At 38.8% G+C, this 24,197-nt stretch overlaps 1 protein-coding gene and 1 long non-coding RNA gene across 8 annotated transcripts in view; one reads left to right on the forward strand and one right to left on the reverse strand.

Moving 5' to 3' along the window:
* The window catches only part of TRMT11 (tRNA methyltransferase 11 homolog), a 64,528-nt gene extending 45,007 nt beyond the window's left edge, over window positions 1-19,521 (reverse strand). The window contains exons 1-7 of one of the 7 annotated variants that reach the window (XR_003512547.1): window positions 19,387-19,516; window positions 10,957-11,022; window positions 9,084-9,157; window positions 4,240-4,321; window positions 4,044-4,136; window positions 3,617-3,751; window positions 2,723-2,879 (exon numbers count right to left, since the gene is read on the reverse strand). Coding sequence is in view for 5 of the 7 variants with exons in the window: in XM_027551053.1 (XP_027406854.1) it covers window positions 2,723-2,879; window positions 3,617-3,751; window positions 4,044-4,136; window positions 4,240-4,321; window positions 9,084-9,157; window positions 10,957-11,022; window positions 19,387-19,458 (679 nt within the window). In the remaining 2 variants the exon portion in view is untranslated. Of the gene's footprint in view, window positions 1-2,722; window positions 2,880-3,616; window positions 3,752-4,043; window positions 4,137-4,239; window positions 4,322-9,083; window positions 9,158-10,956; window positions 11,023-18,710; window positions 18,730-19,386 lie in introns of those variants that run through there. The other 6 variants (XR_003512546.1, XM_027551053.1, XM_027551054.1 and 3 more) reach the window with 6 other exon arrangements.
* A 2,122-nt stretch (window positions 19,522-21,643) lies between these two features.
* On the forward strand, window positions 21,644-23,962 carry LOC113898784. Its single transcript, XR_003512738.1, has 2 exons — window positions 21,644-22,162; window positions 23,062-23,962. It is a non-coding gene; the product is annotated as an uncharacterized LOC113898784 (long non-coding RNA).
* Window positions 23,963-24,197: the final 235 nt, after the last annotated feature.

Genomic DNA, 24,197 nt, shown 5'->3' on the forward strand with positions numbered 1-24,197 from the left:
ATGACTGATTCCAGGGTCTGAATGAGCCAGAAAGAAGAGGGAGGTGTTAAAAAAAAAAAAGACTACAGGAACATATCACAAGACAGATCCAGTATGAAAGGGCCTGCACAAGACAAATCTGGGACAATTTGAGCAATAAAATAATTAAGAAAAAAATGAATTAAGACCACTTGGGGAAAGGAGGGGAAATCCACTAATTCTTATAAACAATAGATAAATGAATACAAAGGAAAAGAAACAGCTTTTGCTTATAATAAGAAAGGTGTCCACTGGAGGGAGTGCTGAAGACAGAAAATCATCCCTTTGTAGCCAAAGTCAAGACAGGTGTAGGCAAGAACCGACAATCAGTGCTAAACCTGACAACCACAGGGTGGGGGTGATTCAGATGTAGGATCTTGGTGTGTCACCATACACACTGCCTATTAAATGCATGGAAAAAAAATAGTAATCACACAGTGGGGGGAAAAAAAAATCAAACACCATCTTAATCAGTTGATCAAAATTAACATTACCAATGGGGAGAGATGGGTACTATGTGGATGCCCTAAGAAGGACACAAAATCATTGATGCAGTGGTCCAGCCAGGAAAGTAAGACCCCTTAATCTAACCATAAGGAAACATCAAATTAGCCAAAATAAGGAATATTCTGGATAAAAAATAAAGAGAGGAGGGATAATATTCCAAGTTTCCTAAAAGAAAAAGACAGACTTTGGATATATTCCATATCAAGGGATCAAAGAAATGCTGACAACAAAATACAACACCTGATGCTAGAATGAAAAAGAAAAAAGATGGTATAAAAAACATTCGTGAGTCAACCAACAACAATGGAATACCAACTCTAAAGTACTATCTGAATAGTATGTTTACTAACAGTGAAAACTATACTGTGGTGATGTAAGAGAATATACTTATCATCAAGAAATACATATTAAAGTGTTTGAGAGGTAAAGGGATATAATGGATGCAACTTACTTTCAAATGGTACAGAAAGAAAAATACTGTGTATATAAAACATAATGAGAAAGTGATAAAGCAAATAATGCCAAATTTTAACAACAGTCCACTCTGGGTCAGGGATATGTAGGATTTCTTTCTCTTATTTTTATAATTGTAACATTTCCATAAGTTTTATTTCCTGTCAAGTTCAAAAAGTTGGGGAGGCACTTAGGATGATTAGGATAGGAAAAAAAGGAATGGGTAATATGTCAGGGGTAGGATATACAGAGACAATGGAGGAATGGAGCAGAGAGACGCACCAAGATTGATTTAACAACTCAGGAAATTATTCCACCATTTAGAAATCTCTTGACCTTGATTCTATTTGCTCCTAATGTGCTGTATTCCTCACGTTAGTTTATGGTACAGTAGCTGGCTGTGGCACCCTACTCCAGCACTCTTGCCTGGAAAATCCCATGGATGGAGGAGCCTGGTGGGCTGCAGTCCATGGGGTCTCTAAGAGTCGGACACGACTGAGCGACTTCCCTTTCACTTTTCACTCTCATGCATTGGAGAAGGAAATGGCAGCCCACTCCAGTGTTCTTGCCTGGAGAATCCCAGGGACGGGGGAGCCTGGTGGGCTGCCGTCTATGGGATCCCACAGAGTTGGACACGACTGAAGCGACTTAGCAACAGCAGCTGGCTGGCAAATCCTAATGCTGAGAGAGGCAGTGCTATGACAGTAACAGGCACTGAGCCCTGGAGTTAGTCTGCTTGAGTGTGAAACCCATGAGACGTCTACCATGCATAAGTTTGCGCAAGTCCCTTAATCTCTGTGCCATAATCTCAGGAAGATTTTGTAAAGTATCTCAGTCTCAGTAGCTGTAGAGAGTTAAATCAGACAGTAACCTTGGAATGCACAGCTAGTACGTGACATGTTTTCTATTCAACAAATGGGAGCTCCTGCATCATCACTGCTTACGGAGTTTCAGAGGAGTTTCTGACAGGGAAAGACCACTACAGTGAGAAATTCCAACTGCACATAATTTATTCTTACAGTCTGAACATAGTGAATTTAGGCGAACCTAATTGTGAATACTCCATATGCATAGGCAAGATGGAAGAAAAATGGTTGAAGGAAAATGTCTTCACTCAGGTGAAATAACCTTGGGCTTTCACACAAAGTTAACTACGAGGACATCCAATCAAGGGCGTACAAAACCCAGGTAACGGCCTCAGCAGTCATGCTCTAGGCCACTGATCCTTAGTCACTTTTCTTATTTTCAAACTTCACACATGAACCTCCACAACCCAAAGATAAGGCACATTAATCATTTTTTATGTAAGTATGTAACTGCCAATTTTAAAAGATGAATACTTTTAAAATTGTGTCACTCAAGTCTTTCTTCCTCAAGTGTTTTCCCGTTTTTTTAATTCAAGTACAGTAAGAAATTTCCTATATAAAGAAACTGTAAAGCTTTACAACATTTCTATAATGAATGGTATGATCCCCTGAGTCATTACTTATGGGGAAAAAACCCACAAAATTCTTAAAAACATAATAAAAATAAAAACAGAGCCCACAAAATTTCTTTCAGCGTTATCTCTGGAAGTAGCAAAAATGTCAAATACTAACTATTATACAAATATGTGGTTGTCTCTTATTTAGTGATAAATAAAAAATTATTCTACTTAATCTTTTAGCAAAAATAATACTATGACCTTGATTAATATAAACAAGTAACATTTCTACATTAGTTTAAAACAATTAAATAAAAATACCTGTTCCAACAAATGGATCAAATACAATATCATTTTTTTTCACTTTTCCATGGTTGGCCATGATGAATGATAAACCAGCATCCATGCTTGTATTTCCAATAAAGTGTCTCTTTTTGACACTGTATGACTCAATAAGCTCTCTCTGCCCATCTGCAATCTAGATCAGAGATATTTTTCAATAAGTATAAATCTACAAAACGGATTTAAAATAATTATTCACATTAAATCCACAGTATCTTGATGACAATAACTTCTTTCCACTTAATCACTGCTTCATATAAAAATGTGACTGAGGCAGTTACCGACATACACTTGTTATTTCTTAGTGTGTTCCCATTTACTTCTGCTTTTCAAAGCACATATGAATTGAATTTGAATGCAACTATTCCAGGAGCTGGTAGGGAGCTCTAACCACCTCTTTTATTCTCCTAAATAGCAATATCTTGTAGCATAAGCCACAGATTCCACTTGCCCTCTCAGTGCCTCAGGGAAGTGGGCAGAACTGCTTTGCAGTAATTTCCTTTAAGAATGGAAACCTCAATCACAGAGCTTCACAAATGAGGTTCCTGCTGTCACAGCACTCTGCCTTTTCTCTACTTTTATTTAAAAAGCAGTTCACGCTTTCCAGCAAGTTTTGGGTTAAGGTTTCCAGGTAGGCAACCTCCTACCTAGGCCCCACACCTTATAACACCTTATAATAATCCTCTTGCATTTCATCAGAATCTCGGGGGGGGAAAAAAAAAACACACAACCACATATTTTCCACTGATTTTACTTCACACAGTAGTTCTGACTCTTCGGCTCCTTTCAAGTTTTACATATAGAGTCCAATTCAAAGGACTAACATTTAGGTTTTAAAGAAAACTAAAATAGGTAAAAAGAACACTTGCTTACCCATCTACCAAAATAAATATTATGTGGATTTTCAGGGATGTGGTTTGGGTCCAAACCATAATCCTCCAAAATAGAGAATACATGTTGTGGCTTCTTTAAATTTACTTTCCCTTCAAATGGCAGAAATTCAAGTGCCTAAAAAATAAAAGTAACTCTCAATAATATAAATATCTAAAAGGAAAAATAGTGCTTATATAATAATTCCTATATTGTAAGTCTGGTTATCAGCTATTAAATAAGACAAAACATGAAAAGTGCTTAGCAATGTGGTACAAAAGCACTCAGTAGACACTGGGGATTCTTATCCATCAACGGTGGCTATTTTACGTTAATCTCATAGGTCCTTTTAGCTTTGCTTTTGCCTGCATGCTCAGTTGTGTCCAACTCTTTGCGACCATAGGTTTTGGTTTTTGCTAAATTCACTTACATCTATCCGTTTGACTTTTTCTTCTTGTGTCAGTGTTTTATTAAATGTGTGAATCTTTATTTTATATGTAGAATCTGAATGCAGAAATGGAACCTAAAATAAGAGCAGATAAATCCTTTAAGTTTTGTACATAGTACACATGTAGATAGTACAGTATCTACAGATCTACTTATATAAAGCCACATTTGCTACGTACCATCTTCTCTACAGGGTAGTTTTTAAGAGAACTGTACAGCTCCTCTGGACACTTCCCATGACCCCACAGTTCAAATATAGACCTAGGAAATAAATGATTGGCACTAACCTCAGTAAAAAAAGTTAGTTCATACAGTAATATGTAACAGTTATTTCATTGGTTCTTTATGCTCGCTCCACCAAAACAATTACTGCCTATGTTTCTAAGCTATTAAATGAGAAATACGTATCCTGAAAACAAATATAGCTTAAGTCTAAATTACAAACACAAGTTGAACTTTACACAGAAGAAGAATTTGTAAGTCAAGATCTTTTTCGAAGTCTTCACCATTATCATTTCATTTTTTTTTAAAACTAGAACACAAATGATGCCATAAAAATCACTTCTTTTAATGAAACAGTTATAAAGTGCAGAAAATTCAATCTTTCCCAATGTCTTCTACATAAAAGGAAAAATGGATAAAAATGTTACCATTAATATCTAGCCATATTTGATAACACTTAGTAATTGTTACTTTTAAATAAAAAATTCTTATTATGAAAAAAATCTCAAGTTTATATCTATTTTAGGGAATAAAAAAAATTAAGCAAAATTTTATTGCAATCAACAAAACCACTTTTAGAATCAGTTGTAATGAAACTTGATCTATATATTACAGTTTTGTGCATCTAAAATCAACTACTTTATGATTAGAAAAGATGCTGCTCTCAGGACTGCAAATATTATCCTTTGAAAATGAATTCCTCCTTTCCCTTGTACTGAATTTATAGAAACAGGGCCTCTACAATTATACTACTCTTACTCAGCTAAGTAAGAGCTAACACTTAATATAACGCAAAGTACCAGGGACTGTTTTAAGGCCATTTAATATTAATTCAGGTATTCCTAATAGGAATCCTGAGGTAGCTATCAGTATCATCATCCATTTAACCAGTGAGGAAACTGAGGTACAAAAAGATTAAATGACTCTCTCAATTCATATAGCAATTTGTAAGGTAGGATTCAAACCCCAATCCATCTGACTCCAGAATCCATACATCACTTCTCTATGCAAAAAGACAAGAACTCCAGGCCATTCAGGAAAGGCACAGACAATGCCACAATTCATAATTATCCCTAATGAACTATTATACAGTAATAATAAAGGAACTAATGCTTGGAGTGACAACCCAGATTCAGTAAAAATAATACTCCATATCCTCTTTCAGAAAGAATTTATATAACATATAATTTATATACATATAATAAATTTATATGTAAATAGAAAAATAAAAATATTCCATATATAACATCATAAGCTTCCATTATAACTGGCACACTGGAGTAACACCTTTTATGATTTAGATTTTCATAGTAAACTGTTTCCATATATATGACTGCACTATTATGATTCCTATTTTAGACATTAGAAAACTTAAATGGATTGCTACATTTCCCATGGCTGCTATATAAATAAGCATGGCGTCAACTTATTAATATTCGTATGATCAAAAATATTTCACTGATTATAGCAATAATAATGAAACCTTTCTCACAAATAATGCTTTAAGAAACTATCCTTTGAAGGAAGGAGGGTTAGAACTGGGAAGTGTACAGAGGGAGCACCAATCATTTCTGTAATGGTTTATTTTTTTAAAAAATTGTGGCAAATTACCCCAAAATGTTGAGATTTAACAAGATAGGTACCTAGGCATTTGTTATATTTTTCACTCTGTAATATGCTAAAAAAAAAAAAAAACAGTGCATGTTAAAAATAAGTCAAATAAAATCAACTTTCAATCCCTATTCTACCACAAAAAAATCTGAATCTAAGTGAGTTTTGAATACACACTTCTAATGTCTGTTATTCAAGAATAATTAATGCTACAATTAGGATTGTCAATTTTATCCTCTGAAAATGACTTCCCCTTTACCTATTAATTATAGGGAGAAGGCCTCCACAGTGATACTACTTTTACTTAGTTATCACTTAAGGTATAACCTCAACCATGAAAAATATACAAAGACTAAAAAGGGAAGTCAAGTGGGCCTTACGAAGTATCACTATGATGAACAAAGCTAGTGGGGATGATAGAATTCCAGCTGAGCTATTTCAAATCCTAAAAGATGATGCTGTGAAAGTGCTGCACTCAATATGCCAGCAAATTTGGAAAACTCAACACTGACCAAAGGACTGAAAAAGGTCAGTTTTCATTCTAATCCCAAAGAAAGGCAATGCCAAAGAATGTTCAAAGTACTGCACAATTGCACTCATCTCACACGCTAGCAAAGTAATGCTCAAAATTCTCCAAGCTAGGCTTCAACACTATGTGAACTGAGAACTTCCAGATGTTTAAGCTGGATTTAGAAAAGTCAGAGGAACCAAAGATCAAACTGTCAACATCTGTTGGAGCAACAAAAAAGCAAGAGAATACCAGAAAAACATCTACTTCTGCTTCACTGACTATGCTAAAGCCTTTGACCGTGTGGATAACAACTGTGGAAAATTCTTCAAGAGACAGGAATACGGGACCACCTTACCTGCCTCCTGAGAAATCTGTTTGCAGGTGAAGAAGGAACAGTTAGAACCAGACATGCAACAATACTGGTTCAAAATTGGGAAAGGAGTATGTCAAGGCTGTATACTGTCACCCTGCTTATTTAACTTATATGCAGAGTACATCATGAGAAATGCCAGGTTGGATGAAGCTGAAGCTGGAATCAAGATTGCTGGGAGAAATATCAATAACCTCAGATATGCTGATGATACCACCCTTATGGCAGAAAAGTGAAGAGGAACTAAAAAGCCTCTTAATGAAGTGAAAGAGGAAAGTGAAAAAGCTGGCTTAAAACTCAAAAAACTAAGATCATGGTATCCAGTCCCATCACTTCATGGCAAATAGATGGTGGAACAATGGAAACAGTGAGAGACTTTCTTTTCTTGGGCTTCATTATCACTGTAGATGGTGACTGCAGCCATGAAATTAAACAACGCTTACTCCATGGAAGAAAAGCTATGACCAGCCTAGACAGCATACTGAAAAGCAAAGACATTACTTTGCCAACAAAGGTCCATATAGTTAAAGCTATGGTTTTTCCAGTAATCAAGTATGGATGTGAGAGTTGGACCATAAAGAAAGCTAAGCACCAAAGAACTGATGCTTTTGAACTGTGGTGGAGAAGACTTGAGAGTCCCTTGGACTGCAAGGAAATTCAACCAGTCCATCCTATATCAGTCCTGAATATTTATTGGAAGGACTGATGCTGAAGCTGAAGCTCCGATATTTCGGCCACCTGATGCGAAGAACCGACTCTCTAAAAAAGACCCTGATGCTGGGAAAGACTGAAGGCAGGAGGAGAAGGAGATGACAGAGGATGAGATGGTTGGACGGCATCACTGACTCAATGCACATGAGTCTGAGCAACCTCCGAGAGTTGGTGATGGACAGGGAAGCCCAGCGTGCTATAGTCCATGGGGTCACAGTCAGACACGACTGAGCAACTGAACTGAACTGAAAAAGCGGCCAGGGATATTATTTCATAAAGTTACACAAGTATTACACAACTATTTACTGTACCATTACTCAAATGCATTCATCAAAGATATGAGCTATGAAGGAAGCATATAAATCTGGTTCTCAGTAAGCTATTTTAAGCCTATAAGATTTATCTTTGGAATTCAAACATCTCTCAGAGCCATAAATTTTAATATGCTAACATACAGTGATAATTACTCAAATGACATGTTTTTTAGTTCTGTTTCCATTTTCTGGTCATTTTTATTGACTAAGTAAAACTCATTAACAAGCTTCAATTTATGAGATTAGACTGAGCAATGCAGCTAGTTTTCAATTGTTGTTAAGTCACCAAGTCATGTCCTACTCTTTGGGACCCCATGGACTGCAGCATGCCAGGCTTTCCTGTCCATCTCCTGGAGTTTGCTCAAACTCGTGTCCATTGACTTGGTGATGCCATCCAACCACCTCATCCTCTGTTGCCCCCTTCTCCTCCTGCCCTCAATTATATGGGGGTTGTAATCTACTCAATAATAAAGCATTGCTAACCATATTAACAAAACTAGATATATGTAAATTCTTATTTGCACTGCATTATTAAGTATAATTTCCAAGCAAAAAGAAGGAATTTCTCATAAATCTGTCAAAATCTTCAGGGAGTTGAAGAGGAGTGTTAAAAAAAAAAAGCAAGGATAGCATAAGTTTTTCAATTTTAAAATGCTAATTGAAAATGCAGTTTAATTTCCAAACCCAAAGACAGATTTTTCCAACAACGAAACAAGAAGGAAGGAAGAATAGATACTAATGATGAAAGCCAGAAAACACTCAGGCAGGATAAACAAGAATGACATCATTATATTAATTCACATCAAGATATTATAATCAGAACTACACTAACAAATAAAACAGTAAAACATATTTTATGGTAGGCTTCATTTTTTGTCATCTTACACTTCACCGATCTGTTCATCTAATTAAAAACCATATATAAGAAAAAGATTTTTAGGCTTTCAATACTTTGGTTATAATTAAATGTGGCATTTTTCCTATGTAATAACATAGCATTTACATCTTAAACCATATGCTTGCTTAATATAGAAGTTTAAAAAAATTATTCTAAAGCACGTGTTTCTGCATTTCATCATCTGAGATTCTCTCATCCACGGTTTCAGTAGGTAACTCTCCTCTGTTCTCTTACCACCATCCAGTGGCAAATACACATAACTACAAGCTAAACTGGGCTCACAACAATCAACCCCTTCTACTTTCTGCCAATATAGCGAAAGAACAGAGTAGTTACGAGAAGTCCAGCTTACACTCATGCAGGAGAACATAATAAGTTTTTCTTACTTGGCACACACTGTCCGTTTCATTAAGTTTCTGGCAATATCCTCAGAGGGAATGCTAAGAATCCAAAAAGGAGACTGAAAGAAATAATAATATACAACTTACTTCTAAGTGGTTTTATGACCTTATTTAAGAAGTCAGTAAGAAGAAATTCCTATTTGCTACTTTTATGTGACAATATCTAATCTGACACTAACCAAAATAAAAACTGCTCCAATAGTGGAAAAAAAATTAATTAATAGGTAACCTGTTAGGATAATACAGTACAAAATCAGAATTCTTTTTAAAATGATCATATAAATGAAAACATTTTTTACCGGAAATTTAAGGTTATTTAAACTTAAGGTTAATTTCATGTTTGCTCATATGTATTATGACCAAGAATTAATGCACATTTTACCCTTAAGTATAATCTCAGAATATTTTTTATTGTTGCTAAAATTTTCTTATAATACAGCTATTTTGTTTTGAATTACTAAGTAATATATGTCTGAATCATCTTTTTTTTTTTTCTAGCTAGCTTTGGCCACCTAAGAGGGTGGGGTCTCTGCAATAACTATGATGAAAAATTATATAGAGTATATTATTCAATTATCATTTATTATTTTATCCAAGGAAAAAAGTTCCAAGTGCATCAGGGGGTTTTAATACCCAAGATTATAGGCATCTTTGTGCTCCCCCCAGATAACCACTTGCCAGAATGCAGCAATATGTAGCAGGACCCCAACCTCAGTTCATCCCCCTCACCCAATTATATCCACACGCTCTCTCCTTTCCTCCTCCATCAATAATTGAAGTTCACTTCCCTGGTGGCTCGGACGGTAAAGCGTCTGCCTACAATGCAGGAGACCCGGGTTCGATCCCTGGGTGGGGAAGATCCTCTGGAGAAGGAAATGGCAACCCACTCCAGTACTCTTGCCTGGAAAATCCCATGGGACGACCCTGGTAGGCTACAGTCCATGGGGTCGCAAAGAGTCGGACACGACTGAGCGACTTCACTTCACTTCAGGTGTAAAAGTCCAATACCAGAGAACTTTCAATTTAAGTTCTCTCACTTTTTATGAGAAGACCTCCCTGCCAGACCCAGTCTTGATTCCAATTTTTATACTATCCTACAAAAAAATTCAAAATAACCCAAACAGGGAAAAGACAGTAACCTTAGTATTATTTTTATTAGGAAAAATTTTAAAGCAAGCTGAATTAAGTGAAATCATTAGATAAATTATGGTTGACTTAACTGATGGAAAAATACACAGTCCTGTTAGTAATCAATGCTAAGCAGAGTGACTATATTATATGTGACTATATTATATATGTGATTATATTATATGTGACTATATTAATGCTATCAAATGAAAAAGAGATCCAGAAGTTCATTGCTAGTATTACAACGAAGGGGGAAAACATATATCAAAAGACTAGAAGGCAGTCTCACCAAATTATAAGTCACGTCAAAGAAGAACTGTAAATGATTTTTTTTGTTTTTTAAACTTCCCCATTACACTGATAAACTGTCAAACCCAAATATATGGCTCATAAACTCACAATTTCACATATGCATAATTAATTTAAAATTATAAAATGAGTACCAAAAATAAGTCTGAAAGCAGCTAAATTCTAATTATACCTCATCAACAGAGGACAGACCTCTTTTCAATAAAGGGACAGATAAAAATTATGGTAGACTACCAAAGTAAAATTTAAAAACTAATAAAGTGAAAATTGGAGATAAATCTAACTTTCCAAAACAAAAATTTCCCCAAAATATCCTTTTTATTCAACTGCCCTTAAAAACAGACACAAGTAACTATATAAATTTAAGATTTCTAAGGATACTATATATATAGGTCTAATAAAAAATGTAAATTCAACTTACCTTTCCATAAGTTTCCTGACTACTGATGAATTGACCTCCAAAAAGTGAAAGCAAAGACTTTATCTCCTATATTGAAAATATTAGAGAATACATTTGAACACATGGAACTTAGAAGTATAATAAAACACATTTATTAACACAATTAAAAAAAAGAGAGAGGGGTTGATTATCTACCTAAAGAGCTAAAATGTCAATACCAGACAAATTATAACTCTGGGTTCTGAAAATATTTTACAGTCACAACCATGGGAAGCAATTTCTGAGAAATTTCAGGAAAAAAAAAAAAGTTGTCAAAAGATTCTGAGAAAATGCCCTGATTTCTGAAAAGGAAAAAGCAGATTGCAAAAAATGGTATCTGACAATGGATCAATAAAAATAAAACCATTAGATGATTTGAGGATGTTCAGAAAGGAAATAACATGTTTGTAATGAGGGTTAGGACTCTTCTTCCCTTTAAATATTAATTTCATAAACATTTTTCTCCTTGGCATTAGGATTACAAGTTTTTCAGTAGGAAACAATATACTATATGTTGAACACTTAGGTGTTTTCTAAATTTTATCAGTTTAAAAGGCTAAATACTCATTTTCATAAATATCTGGCTTTTTCCAAATTTTAGATTGTTTCTTTAAGATAGAGATGCAATAAACAACGATATTATACCCAGAGATGTGGAAAGTTGTATGGCTTCTTAAAGTACATATGGTCATAATACTTTCTTAAAGAATTGTTCTAAGTTATAAGGTGAGAGTATCAATTTGCCTTCACTACTGTTCAACTGGATGCTGTACTGCTTTTAATTCATTAAATATATGAAAAATAGCACTTTTGTTAAAGTTTTAATTTTTTGACTACTTGGATAGAAAATTATTTTTAATGTATGTTTACAAGCTGTATTTGGAACTATTCTTTCTCTAGAAAATAAAATCATTAGTTATGTATTAATTTATGATTAATGAAGACCAATAATAGAATTTTACCAAATGTCAGAAGAGAATACTTTACAGACTAAGTTCACTGTCTTGTCCAGTTAATTAGATGAATAAATATATGTTGAATTAAAAAAAAAAGAAAAGTGATTATTAGGGAGCATAACTATAGATTAATTGAATAAGTACAAGTTATGGTACTTTTTATCCTTTCTGGATAAAATTACAGAACTAGAAAGAGAATACAACAGGTACTTTAAAAACATCAAGTATGCAAAGTTGAAATCTGTTCAGATAGTTCATATGGCCTATGAAGCAAATACTTTGTACTGGTAAACACAAGATGAGAATACAAACTTTCTAATTCGTGCTGCTAACAAATTTTACCTTCCTCAAATAACATAAAGCAGGCAGACTCCCACTCTGCTGGGGAGGTCTTACACAGGATGAAACCCAATGAGAGGGTGCCTACAATCCCCTTTCCTCTCAGGCACGGGAAGGAAGAATTAACACTGAGTCCACGAGCCCTGGTCACCCTGGGAGAAAGTACACCCAGACTGTGAAAGCCCTCCACCTCCAGACCAAGAAGAATGGGAGGTTTGCACAGCTAGCGCCTTATCTGTTTTTCCTTTTGTCTGTGCAACGAATCTTTTTTTTTAATCCCAGGTACTAGAAGGTGCTGCATTCACCGGAATCATATGGACAGACCAAGAACTAGCACAGACTATCAGGAAATCACTCAAGGTAGTCCAACAGTTATTTTGCAACATAGGTGACACAAATTTAAACAGGAGGCATCATTCGACCTTGGAGGCAGGCCACAATTTGGTTTCCAGTTCTTCCAAATGGCAGCTATGTGATTTTATACAAGAATCTTAACTCCCTCAACTCCCAGTTCCCTCATCAATGAAACAGGAATCAGCTACCTCAAAAGGTTAAGGAGATCTGTAATGAAAAGAGCAAAGAACCTAGGCTATAACTGAATGAATCAAGATAGTGATCACCACAACACTGTCCTTGAAGTTCAGTGGGTCAAGAAAGCAAGCAAGACTGACAATTATACTACTTAAAAGAAAAATGAAGTTATAGACTGTTTCTTGGCAAGAATGATAATTGTTCACTCCTTATTGAAGCATATTATGAATATGAATTCACACATTCATAACATACTTTCAAAACATGAAAGTTTGCTGCTCTTGGAATACAGTTAGAAATGAACAACAGGTTAAAGCACAAAGGTTCTAAGCATAAAAAAAAAGTGAGGATCATTCAAAATTTTACGGCATAGGATTAGCACCATTACCCAAAATCTAAGAAATGATTTAAAAGTCAGAGTAAACGTGATAATCCATGTTTCGAACTGAAAAGCAAAACACGTATTAAAACTACCACATCAATCTACTTGGAAAAAGCAAAACAAAATTTTTATTCATCACATGGCAAATTTACTTTTCAGTTAATCTTTTTACATCAGGAACAAAGAATTTAGACACTGGATACAAAAATATGGCATGATCTGGGGCATACCTGATGCATTAATTCACACGAGCTTTGCAGTTCTTTTAGCCACTCACTTTTTCATCCATTTAGTTTGCTTCAGAACCAGCAGTAAAATCCAGGTGCCTAAACTTTACTTTTAGTACAATAAGGCAGCTGCCAACTAAAACTAGCCCTGATTAACTGCACAGAGGTAAAACCAGAACCATATTTGCACTCTTAATCTTTCACTTTAAATCACATAGGCTGCTACTCATTACAGCTTTCCTGTCTAGCAGTTCTAATAATGTGTGTGTGTGCACGCACGCATGCACACTCAGTCAAACCCAACTCTTTGCCACCCCATGGACTGTAGCCCGCCAGGCTCCTCTGTCCATAGAATTCTTCAGACAAGAATACTTGAGTGGGTAGCCACTGCCTTCTCCAGGGGATCTTTGCCATCCAGGGATCAAACTCACATCTCTTGTGCCTCCTGCATTGGCGGGCAGGTTCTTTACCACGATGCCATCTGGGAAGCCCTCTAACATAGGAGATGGGTCCAAAAGCGTGCTTGATTGCCTTCCCCAAAGAGATCCTATTTCACTCAATTCAATATTTATTAAATGACTAATATATGCAAGGCGTTGAGCTGTGTAAAGATTCACTGAGCTGTGTAAAGACCCTGAGGGAGCTAGGGTCTAGTAGAACTAACATTTAATAGTAACTGAAATGTGAGGTGTACAACAGTAAATGCCCTTAAAGAAGCAAAAAAAAAAAAAGACAAAACACAATAATAATATACTAGAGTACAAAGGAAGAAAAGATTGCTTCAGTTTTAGAAGAAAACTTTCAATGGAAACTCACTTTAAGCCCTGAAACACAGGGAGAATCTATACAGAAAGAGAACTTTGAGTGATGGCAATTCAATTCAAATCTAATTCAGGTAACTCAGATTAAGCCTCCCGTTGAGAAGAATTAAAAAAAAAAAAAATGACCTCTATTTGAAGGCATGAGAGATTACAAGAATTACCAAATCAAGATCCAGGACAGGACAGATATCTCAAGGTATAGTCACTCTTTCCCTGGGAAATAAATCAAATCCAAGAGTAGCGGTGAAGGTGGACAGCTTAATGGAGCCAGAAGAACAAAAAAGAGCACAGGGCCAACAATGGGAAGGAAAGAAAGTTTGATAAAACCACTCAGTTCAGACTGGAATCCCCCAAACCTATGCATATTATCAAGTGCGTGCAAATCAGAGCAGAGACAGAACTCGAGGCCTGAAGCGATCCTGGAGTGTTAATGGAGTTTTAATGCTCCTATCTTCAAAAGCATTTGCATCATCCCAGTATTCATTTCTTTTTTTACATAAATTTTCAAATATATCTGGCATGTATTTTAAAAACACCCAGCACACATATGAAAAAGCAGCAAGAGAAACAATACATGAAGAAACTGACCCACAGGACCCCTTTTATCAATTACATATTTTAACACAGCAGTGCTTTCTATATTGAAGAAGATAAAAGACAAAATTAAGAATTTGGGCAGAGGATTAAAAAAAAGAAACTGCATATCTGAAAAAGAATCAAGTAAAAAAAAAATCATGAAATCTAAAATAAACAAGTATGTGGGCAAATCTAAATGAACACTGACTATATAAAATCAATAGACTGAAGAGTGGTACAGGAAAGACCCAAACAAGATGGTGGGAATGACAGGGAAGGGTATCTGGCTGCGCTGTTTGTGGCCGAGGTCGTGGGAGGACGCAGAGAAGAAAATCATGCAATGGCAGGCTTTAAACACCAGACTAGAGTTTCAGCCTTAGGACAATGGAGACAGAAAAAAGATTGAGTTCTGGGGAGATGGAACTGGCACAAAGGAAAGATACTAAGAAGAACTTAAGAAAGAAGAAACAGGTAAACAATCAGCAACTACTAGGGATGCTGTTTTTAAGACTGCAGCCTAACCACGCCATTCTCCCTGCATTACCTGACTACAGGCACTCACCTCCTTGGCTGCTCTCTAGTTTCCACCCTGGTGGATTAGAATCCTAGAGGATTCTAAGTGGTATCCCTTCTCTGGGACTCCAGAGTTACTTTTTAAAACACAAATGACTGCTAGTCACTTCATGATTTAAAAAGGAAAAAAGTTTGTTACTTCTTGGCTTAAAAAGGAAATTAAAAAAAAAAAGCCAGTGGTTCTCCATGATCTAAAATAAAATCCAAATTACTTCCAACAGTTTCAAAACACTTCAGAATCTGGATCCTTGCCACCTCTCTAGCCTCACTGTCCATTACTTCATCCTCCTTCCCCATACAACCCACACCCAAACCACCATAAACAACCACCCCTCCAGGCCTCTACACTTGCTTTCTTTTCTCAGTGAAGTGGGCTCTTGAGTCCTCTTCATCCCCAGAGTATCTTCCTCATCAATTAAGATCTAACTAAAATATTACTTCCTCCATGAGACTCTATGCCCTTGCACCTCATCTCGCCGGTGCACCTGCTCAGCCACACATTAGTCCTGAATGAATGCAGCAGTCTTCCTTGGAAACTCGTAAGGCCAGTGGACTGAACACAACTGAAGAGAATCACAGAATCCTGGCACAATTACAAGTATGTGCTCTTCACCCCAGCTGAGTTTTCCACATCACTCTAACACGCGAGTCCCTCTCTACCTAATAGTTTAGCTCATCAGTTCCCTCTTTGCTCTCAAGATTGTTTCAAAGTTTTCTCAATTTCTCCATTCAACTGCTTGGTCCTCTATCTTTCAAGAAAGTACCTTGACTCATTCATTACCTAGAAAATAGCCCTTCAGGCAACTACCCTCACCTGCTCTAAGTCTCCTCTGCCCAAGCTCCCTCCTGTGGAAAGGCCAACACCTCCAGCTGTGTCCTTATACCCACTTTCCCCTTCCCTCCAGCCGTCAAACAGCAATTTCTCCAACAGGGAAAGGGATTCTCCCTCAACTCTAGGTCTCCCTCAAACTGTTAACCAATCTCTTACTTTCCATTCTTGTGTTAAGAGCAGTCTATCTCTGCTTTCTCATTTTCTAGTGATCACTAAACCAAGTAATCTATTTCTTCCTAAAACTATACAACCACTCTAGAAAAACCCTAAAGCTTTATCCTCTTGATTTCTTTGGTCTCACATTAAAAAACAGAGACATCAATTCGCCGACAAATGTCCATACAGTCAAAGCTATGGTTTTTCCAGTAGTCATTTATGGATGTAAGAGTTGGACCACAAAGGCTAAGTGCTGAAGAATTGATGCTTTTGAACTTTGGTGCTGGAGAAGACTCTTGAGAGTGCCCTGGACTGCAAGAAGAGCAATCCAGTCAATCCTAAAGGAAATCAACCCTAAATATTCACTAGAAGGACTGATGCTGAAGCTCCAATGCTTTGGCCACCTGATATGAAGAGTCGACTCACTGGAAAAGACCCTGATACTGCAAAAGTTGAAGGCAAGAAGAGGAGGAGGTGACAGAGGATGAGATGGTTGGAGGGCATCACTGGCTTAATGGATATGAGTCTGAGCAAATTCCAGGAAAGAGTGAAGGACAGAGAAGCCTAGCGTGCTGCAGTTAATGGGGTCGCAAAGAGTCGGACACAACTTGGAGACTGAACAACAACAAGAACAACTCTCTTCCTATTCTGATGCTTGCCTATTTTCCTCATGACCTTCTTTTCCCACTTCCCCTTAACATCAATGCTTCCAATGCTGTATTTGGCCTACTGCTTTTTTTGATGCTATGCTTTCTCTGAATAATTTCGTTCTCTCTCCTAGAGTTCATATGCAAAAGACTTCTAAATGTTAGTTACCAGCCCATGCAGCTATATTAAGATCCATGCATACTCATATTCACTGCCTCGTCATGTCTGTTTGGTGTTACACAAGCATATCAAATTCAGCATAACCAAAATTGAAATCTTACTTCTGCCCGTGCTATTTTAAACAGAAACACCTTGATATCCATCCCAGGACTCATCCTTGATTGATCCCTCTTCCCCCCACCTTCAACCAATCATCTAACCGTCAACCCTCATCATCAAACCCTGATGATTTTATCACCTAAATGTTGTCCCAATGTATACAGTCATCTTATTCCTTGCCCTAATTAAGGCTTTCTTAATTTATTAACAAGACTATTCCAACAGACTCAACTCCTAGCTCCTGATTACCCTCAAATCCATCCTCCGTACTGCTTCCAAAGTGATTTTTTAAAAATCTGATTTTGTCACTTCCTTACTTAAAATTCTTCAATAAAATCTCCAAGTTCCAGAGTATTTAAGGCTTTGCATTTTATGAACCCTACCCTTCTCTCCAATATATTGGCCACCTGATGTGAAGAACTGACTCATTGGAAAAGACCCTGATGCTGGTAAAGACTGAAGGCAGGAGAAGGGGATGACAGAGGATGAGATGGTTGGATGGCATCACTGATGCGATGGATGTGAGTTTGAGCAAGCTCCAGGAGTTTGTGATGGAGAGGGAAGCCTGGTATGCTGAAATCCATGGGATCGCAAAGAGTTGGGACACTACTGAGGGAACTGAACTGACCCTTCTCTCCCAGGCAGAGGTAAAGAATTCGCCTGCCAATGCAGGAGACATGGGTTCAACCCCTGGGTTGGGAAGATCCCATGGAGAAGGAAATGGCTACGCACTCCAGTATTCTAGCCTGGGAAATCCCAGGACAGAGGAGCCTGGTGGGCTAGAGTCCATGGGGTCGCTAAAGACTTGGACACAACTTAAGACACTACAACAACAATCCTTCTCTCCCACTCTCTTGTCATTCTTTGCTACATATTTGGTAATTCAGTAATAATGAATAGCTTGTAATTCTAATTTACTTGTGTCTCTCCCTGGCCTGGCTAACTTCTACTCATCTTTTAAGTTACAGCTCAAGTGTTATACCCTCCTGAAAGCCATCTCAATGGCCAACATCCCCCACCCCTCAGATTTCCCTTCCATATGCTGGTATTTCACTGCGTGTCTATCACTGCACTTACCAAAGTTATTTCATAATGCTCTGTTTACGCATCTGGTCACCCTTTATCCTAAACGGTAAACTCCGTGAAGACAGAAACTCTTGTCGTCATTATATCCCCAGCGTCCAGCACATTCTATTACATGTATTCTGAAAATCTTTCTTGAATGAATAAAAAATTTCCCCAACTTTTCATCATTCAACCCTAGCACCCAAATTCACCACCACTACTCCAACCCCCATGAAATTTGAGCCGCATATTCGATACTTAGAATACTACCCTAAGCATTTCTGTCCGCTGTCTCTATTTTCCCATAGACGAAAAGCTCCAGCAGGAAGAGGACCGGTCGTATTCACCTACCTGCTGCTGCTGCTGCTGCTAAGTCGCTTCAGTCGTGTCCGACTCTGTGCGACCCCTTGGACGGCAGCCCACCAGGCTCCCCCGTCCCTGGGATTCTCCAGGCAAAAACACTGGAGTGGGTTGCCATTTCCTTCTCCAATGCATGAAAGTGAAAAGTCAAAGTGAAGTCACTCAGTCGTATCCGACTCTTCGCGACCTCATGGACTGCAGCCTACCAGGTTCCTCCGTCCATGGGATTTTCCAGGCAAGAGTACTGGAGTGGGGTGCCATTTCCTTCTCCAATGCATGCATACATGCTAAGTCGCTTCAGTCGTGTCCGACTCTGTGCGACCCTATGGACAGCAGCCCACCAGGCTCCTCTGTCCACGGGATTCTCTAGGCAAGAATACTGGGGTACGTTGCCATTTCACCTAACTCCGGTTAACTGGCACAAGGACAGAAGAATGAATATGCTTAGCGAGGATGTGAAGCTGTTTCGGACTTCTCTCTCACATCCTCCGCGGAGCTCAGACCTGTCCCAGGGGCCGAAGGATTGGAGGGGACGAGTCATCTCCCCGACAAGCACAGACCCCCAATCCCCGCGGGCTCAGACTGCGCGGGTCGCCTCCACCCGCACATCAATCCCCACCGCGCCGTCGTCTCCAGCCAGAAGCAGTGGACGGCACTGCGGGCTCACCGGAAGGCGGAACTCCAGGTGCTCCTGTGCCATAAGCAGAAGATACCTGTTCAAGATACCCGGCGGCGCCATCGCAGCAACCCACAACACGCCTGCGCGGTCCAGAGTGTCTCATCGCTTTCTTCCCCCACACACCACTTCCGCTGGGGGCGGAGTCTGAGCCGGAAGCGGGAGTAAGGCGAGCGGGGCACTGTCCCGTGTTTCCCAGCTGTTGGAATTTGAACCCTGCGGCTCCAGGGGAGGCTTCCTCTGGTACTAGATGCGCGCTGGTTGAGGCCACCTTGTACTAGGAGCTTGTGTGGGATGCTGCGTTGTGTTCCAGAGCAGGTTGCGATGAGACAGTGTAGTTCCCAGTGATCCTCCACCTGAAATGTACTTTTAACTTTCCCTGCTGCTACTGCTAAGTCACTTCAGTCGTGTCCGACTCTGTGTGACCCCATAGACGGCAGCCCACCAGGCTCCCCCGTCCCTGGGATTCTCCAGGCAAGAACACTGGAGTGTGTTGCCATTTCCTTCTCCAATGCATGAAAGTAAAAAGTGAAAGTGAAGTCGCTCAGTCGTGTCCGACTCTGTGCGACCCCATAGACTGCAGCCTACCAGGCTTCTCCGTCCATGGGATTCTCCAGGCAAGAACACTGGAGTGGGTTTTCATTTCCTTCTCCAGTGCATGAAAGTGGAAAGTGAAAGTGAAGTCGCTCAGTCATGTCCGACTCTTAGCGACCCCATGGACTGCAGCCCACTCAGGCTCCTCCATCCACGGGATTTTCTAGGCAAAAGTACTGGAGTGGAGTGCCATTGCCTTCTCCTACAACTCTTCAAATCCGAGTTCTAACTGAACTGAAATTTCACTTACTTCAGTGCAGACTTCTCCAACCACTTTAGGCTCGGGGACTGACTTAGCTGGCCCACTCAAGATTTAGTATGCTTTTTATATTTTTGGTAACTTTCAAAGATACTTGCCTTGTAAGCCAATTAGAGTCAGCTCTTGAGGACGGAGGTCATCTCAACAATCCATTCTGTACCTCACAGAAAACAAAGTGAAAGTGAAGTAGCTCACTCCTGTCTGAGTCTTTGGGACCCCATGGACTGTAGCCTACCAGGCTTCTTCGTCCATGGGATTTTCCAGGTAAGAATACTGGAGTAGGTTACCATTTCCTTCTCCAGGAGATCTTCCCGACCCAGGGATTAGAACCTGGGTCTCTCGCATTGTAGGCAGACGCTTTACTGTCTGAGCCACCAGGAAAGCCCTCCTCAAAGTAAGTACGGCTGATCCTTGAACAAGATGGATTTGTACTGCTTGGGGTCCAGTTATATGTGGTGGTGGTTGTTTTTCCACTGAGTACTAAAGTACTACAAGATTAGAGGTTGAAGGGCCAACTATAAATTTTTACACAGATTTTCAATTTTGCAGGGGCTGAATACCCCTAATCCTTCCCCAAGACCCCACCCACACGGTTTTGTTCAAGGATCAACTGTACCTGAGTTGTGGTGTTAGGCTCACGTGACAAGTCCACAGCCAACTGTATATTAAAACAATGATGTAAGTTGCTTCTAACTATTCACACTGGCACAGATTTGATAGCACATAGTTCATAAGTTCTAATAATTTACATATTCTATGTATATGTTGTTGCTTTTGAGGGTACTGAGTCTTTTGTGCATTTGAGACCTGTTTTACATTGTACATAATATTGTGCAAAGTACAGAAGGGTTGGTATTCTGCATATCCCCACCATCAAGTGCCAAGATCATAGCTGATGCTTAGTGGAATTGATTAAGAGCATAGGCTGTTGTCAGTCTTAGGTTCAAACTTCAGTTCCACTGTTTACCATCTATATGCTCTTAAGCAAATTTCTTTGCCTCTTTTACGCTGTTTTATCAGAAATGGAATAATACTGCCTCGCTTAAGGGATTGTTCTGATTGAGATAATTTACATAAAGAGTTTAATAAATTGTATGGGGTAAAGGGGCTTCCCAGGTGGTGCTAGTGGTAAAGAACCCACCTGCCAATACAGGAGACATAAGAGAAGTGGGTTGGGGAAGTTGGGGAAAGGGCATAGCAACCCACTCCAGTATTCTTGCCTGAAGAATCCCACGGACAGAGAAGCCTGACGGGCTACTGTCCATAGGGTTGCAAAGAGTTGGACATGACTGAAGCAACTTAGTACGTGTAGGGCAAAAATAAAAAAGGATATTTTTCTTCTCATTAAAAAAACTGTATGAGAATTCCTCTTAACAAGCCATCTACTTTTTTTTTAGGTAAAATGTCTTGATAAGCCCACTTGAAGTAAGTGAGCTTCTGAACGTCTCTTGGCCAAGGCTTCAGAGAGGAATAAAACTACTAGAGGTGAAAAGGGAGATGTTGACTCCTTTAAGAAAAGAGGCCAAGGTAGGCACAGACCCGATGAAATGTTAGGGCAAGGATGTGCAGTGCTTGATAAACCCCTATCCCCCGAGTTTCTCAGAATGATTAAATACTATACATGAGATTTTGATGGAACAGCTTTTTAAGTTTTAAAGAAATGCTGATTTTCATGACTGGGTTGATTTGGTGCTGTGATGAAATACCAAGTGAGAATACTGGCCCTAGGAGAACCCAGATGAATTCAAGTTTCACAGATTTTTCACGTTGAGATCCTTTAAGCTAAGGTTCATAACTAAATCACCACTAATTCTTCACTCCAGAAATGAGCAGGAGAGCATCTGCATCATGAATCTCGAAGCGTTGGCTACATGGTCCGGGGAGATAGAAATTAACCCTGCATAGGCCATTAAGGTTAGTGTGAAACTACTCTGAGATCAATTAAACTGCCTTTGGAGGAATCACAGCTAGAACTGTTCAACATTTTGGGGCTTTCTAGAGTAGTTAAGGAGCAGCAGGAAGGTATGGATTTGGGAATTTGGTGTTCAAACTAGCATCTAGAGACTTACAATTTAAAAAAAAAATCATTTTGTTGAAGTATAGTTCATTTACAGTATTGTGTTAGTTTCTTGTGTACAGCAAAGTGATTCAGTTATACATATATAATTCTTTTTCATATCCTTTTCCATGGTTTATTATCAGATATTGAATGTAGTTCCCTGTGTTATTCAGTAGGACCTTGCTGTTTATTCATTCTATATATCATAGTTTGCATCTCCAACTAAAAAAAAAAAAGTACTGGAAGGAGTTAAGAGGTTCAAATTCTGTCTTCTGGGAGCTGATCCAAAGCTCCATTTTTGTTTCATCTATCCAGACAGATCTCTTAGAGACCCGGCTCCTCTTGTGAGATTGGAGCTTCTGGGATAGGCTGCTCATATTAAAAACCCAGAGGTATTCCCGGGAAGTCAGGAGAGGAGAATTTTGAGTTCAGGTTATAATAGGTCACTACAGTGTTGAGACTAGTAGGACATAGTGAAGCTAGGAAAGGAGAGTTAACAGGCCCAGCAGCAGAAGTGGGACCATACATCTAACTGAACATCTAACACTTGAAAAGTGTTTAGGTGTCACAAAGAACCACAGGGATTGTGAATCAATTAGAGGGAGAAAAGTATGTATTAAGGCTAGATTTTTGCAACAAATTAAAAGCAAGGGGATTCTGAGCAGTTCAAAAAGTACGTATTTGTTGTAACAAGTCATATAAGAAGTGAAAACTTCACTATATGAAGCATTCCTGAGGGAGTTCTGTTTCACAGGATTTCAAAAGGATACTCGGCATTGTCAGTCTAAATGAAGATAATTCAGGAAGAAAAGAGAAAAAAAAAAACTGGCTGCTTTCAGGAAACAAAATGGAACAAAGTGGGACTCTGAGTTCAAACTCAGCTCCTGGAGGCTAAATTTCCAACAAGCAAGATCTCGAGATGAGGATAAAAGTAGATTCCATCTTCTGGTCGAAAGACTCCCCAGAACAAACCTGAAGTCCCAGTTGCAAACTAGACCAACTAATTTGCTTCCTGTGAAGCACAATCTGTGCATAGAAAAAAGTGTGAAGGGAAACAGGCTGGAGATTCAGCCTTCTCTCTTGGTCGTCCTGCCACTTTCAAATAATCAAGGGCCATATACTTCCAGGCAGATGTGATTGAGTTAGGCTGGAAGCCAACTCTCCCCAACTGAGCAACTGCATGAAATCAAAACAATTTTTCCAAAAGGAGCCTGACCTAGGGGCTGCTGCCAAAATTAGGGATGCCTTTCGTCTTAGGGCCTGTCCTTAATTTCTTTTGTTTGCAATGAGATCAATTGCAAGATATGAAAAAATGGTTTCAGTCTTTTACTCCACTTCAAATACAAGGCCATGCAAGACCTGGGTATCATCTGCACTGCTCCAGGCTTCAGCTTTGTAGCTCAGGTGGCTCTGCACATCTTTGTACATTTATGTACATTTATTATGCCATTTATTGCCATATAATGCCATTTATTACTTCTCTTGGGCAGAACTTGTGTACTAGGCGTAAGTTCACAGTGCATGTGCTTTATCTGAGCCAGATCTTTCGCCTTTCTTTTTTTTCCTCCTCGTTTTCCTTCTCTTGCTTCCTTCTTTCCTTCCTAAAATATAAGAAGCAAAATATGATATCTAAATAAAGGCTTTTGACAAGTGTACATGCTGAATTGCTTCAGTTGTGTCTGACCCTTTGCAACCCTGTGGACTGTAGCCCACCAGGCTCCTTTGTCCGTGGGATTCTCCAGGCAAGAATACTGGAGTGGGTTGCCATGCCCTGCTCCAGAGGATCTTCCCAACTCAGGGATCAAACTCTTGTCTCTTATATCTCCTGCAGTAGAAGGCAGGTTCTTTACCACTAGGGCCACCATTTGTTTGCAGATATTAAGTAGGTGT

This window comes from Bos indicus x Bos taurus, chromosome 9, assembly GCF_003369695.1.
Source record: "Bos indicus x Bos taurus breed Angus x Brahman F1 hybrid chromosome 9, Bos_hybrid_MaternalHap_v2.0, whole genome shotgun sequence".
NCBI classification, from domain to species: Eukaryota; Metazoa; Chordata; class Mammalia; order Artiodactyla; family Bovidae; genus Bos; species Bos indicus x Bos taurus.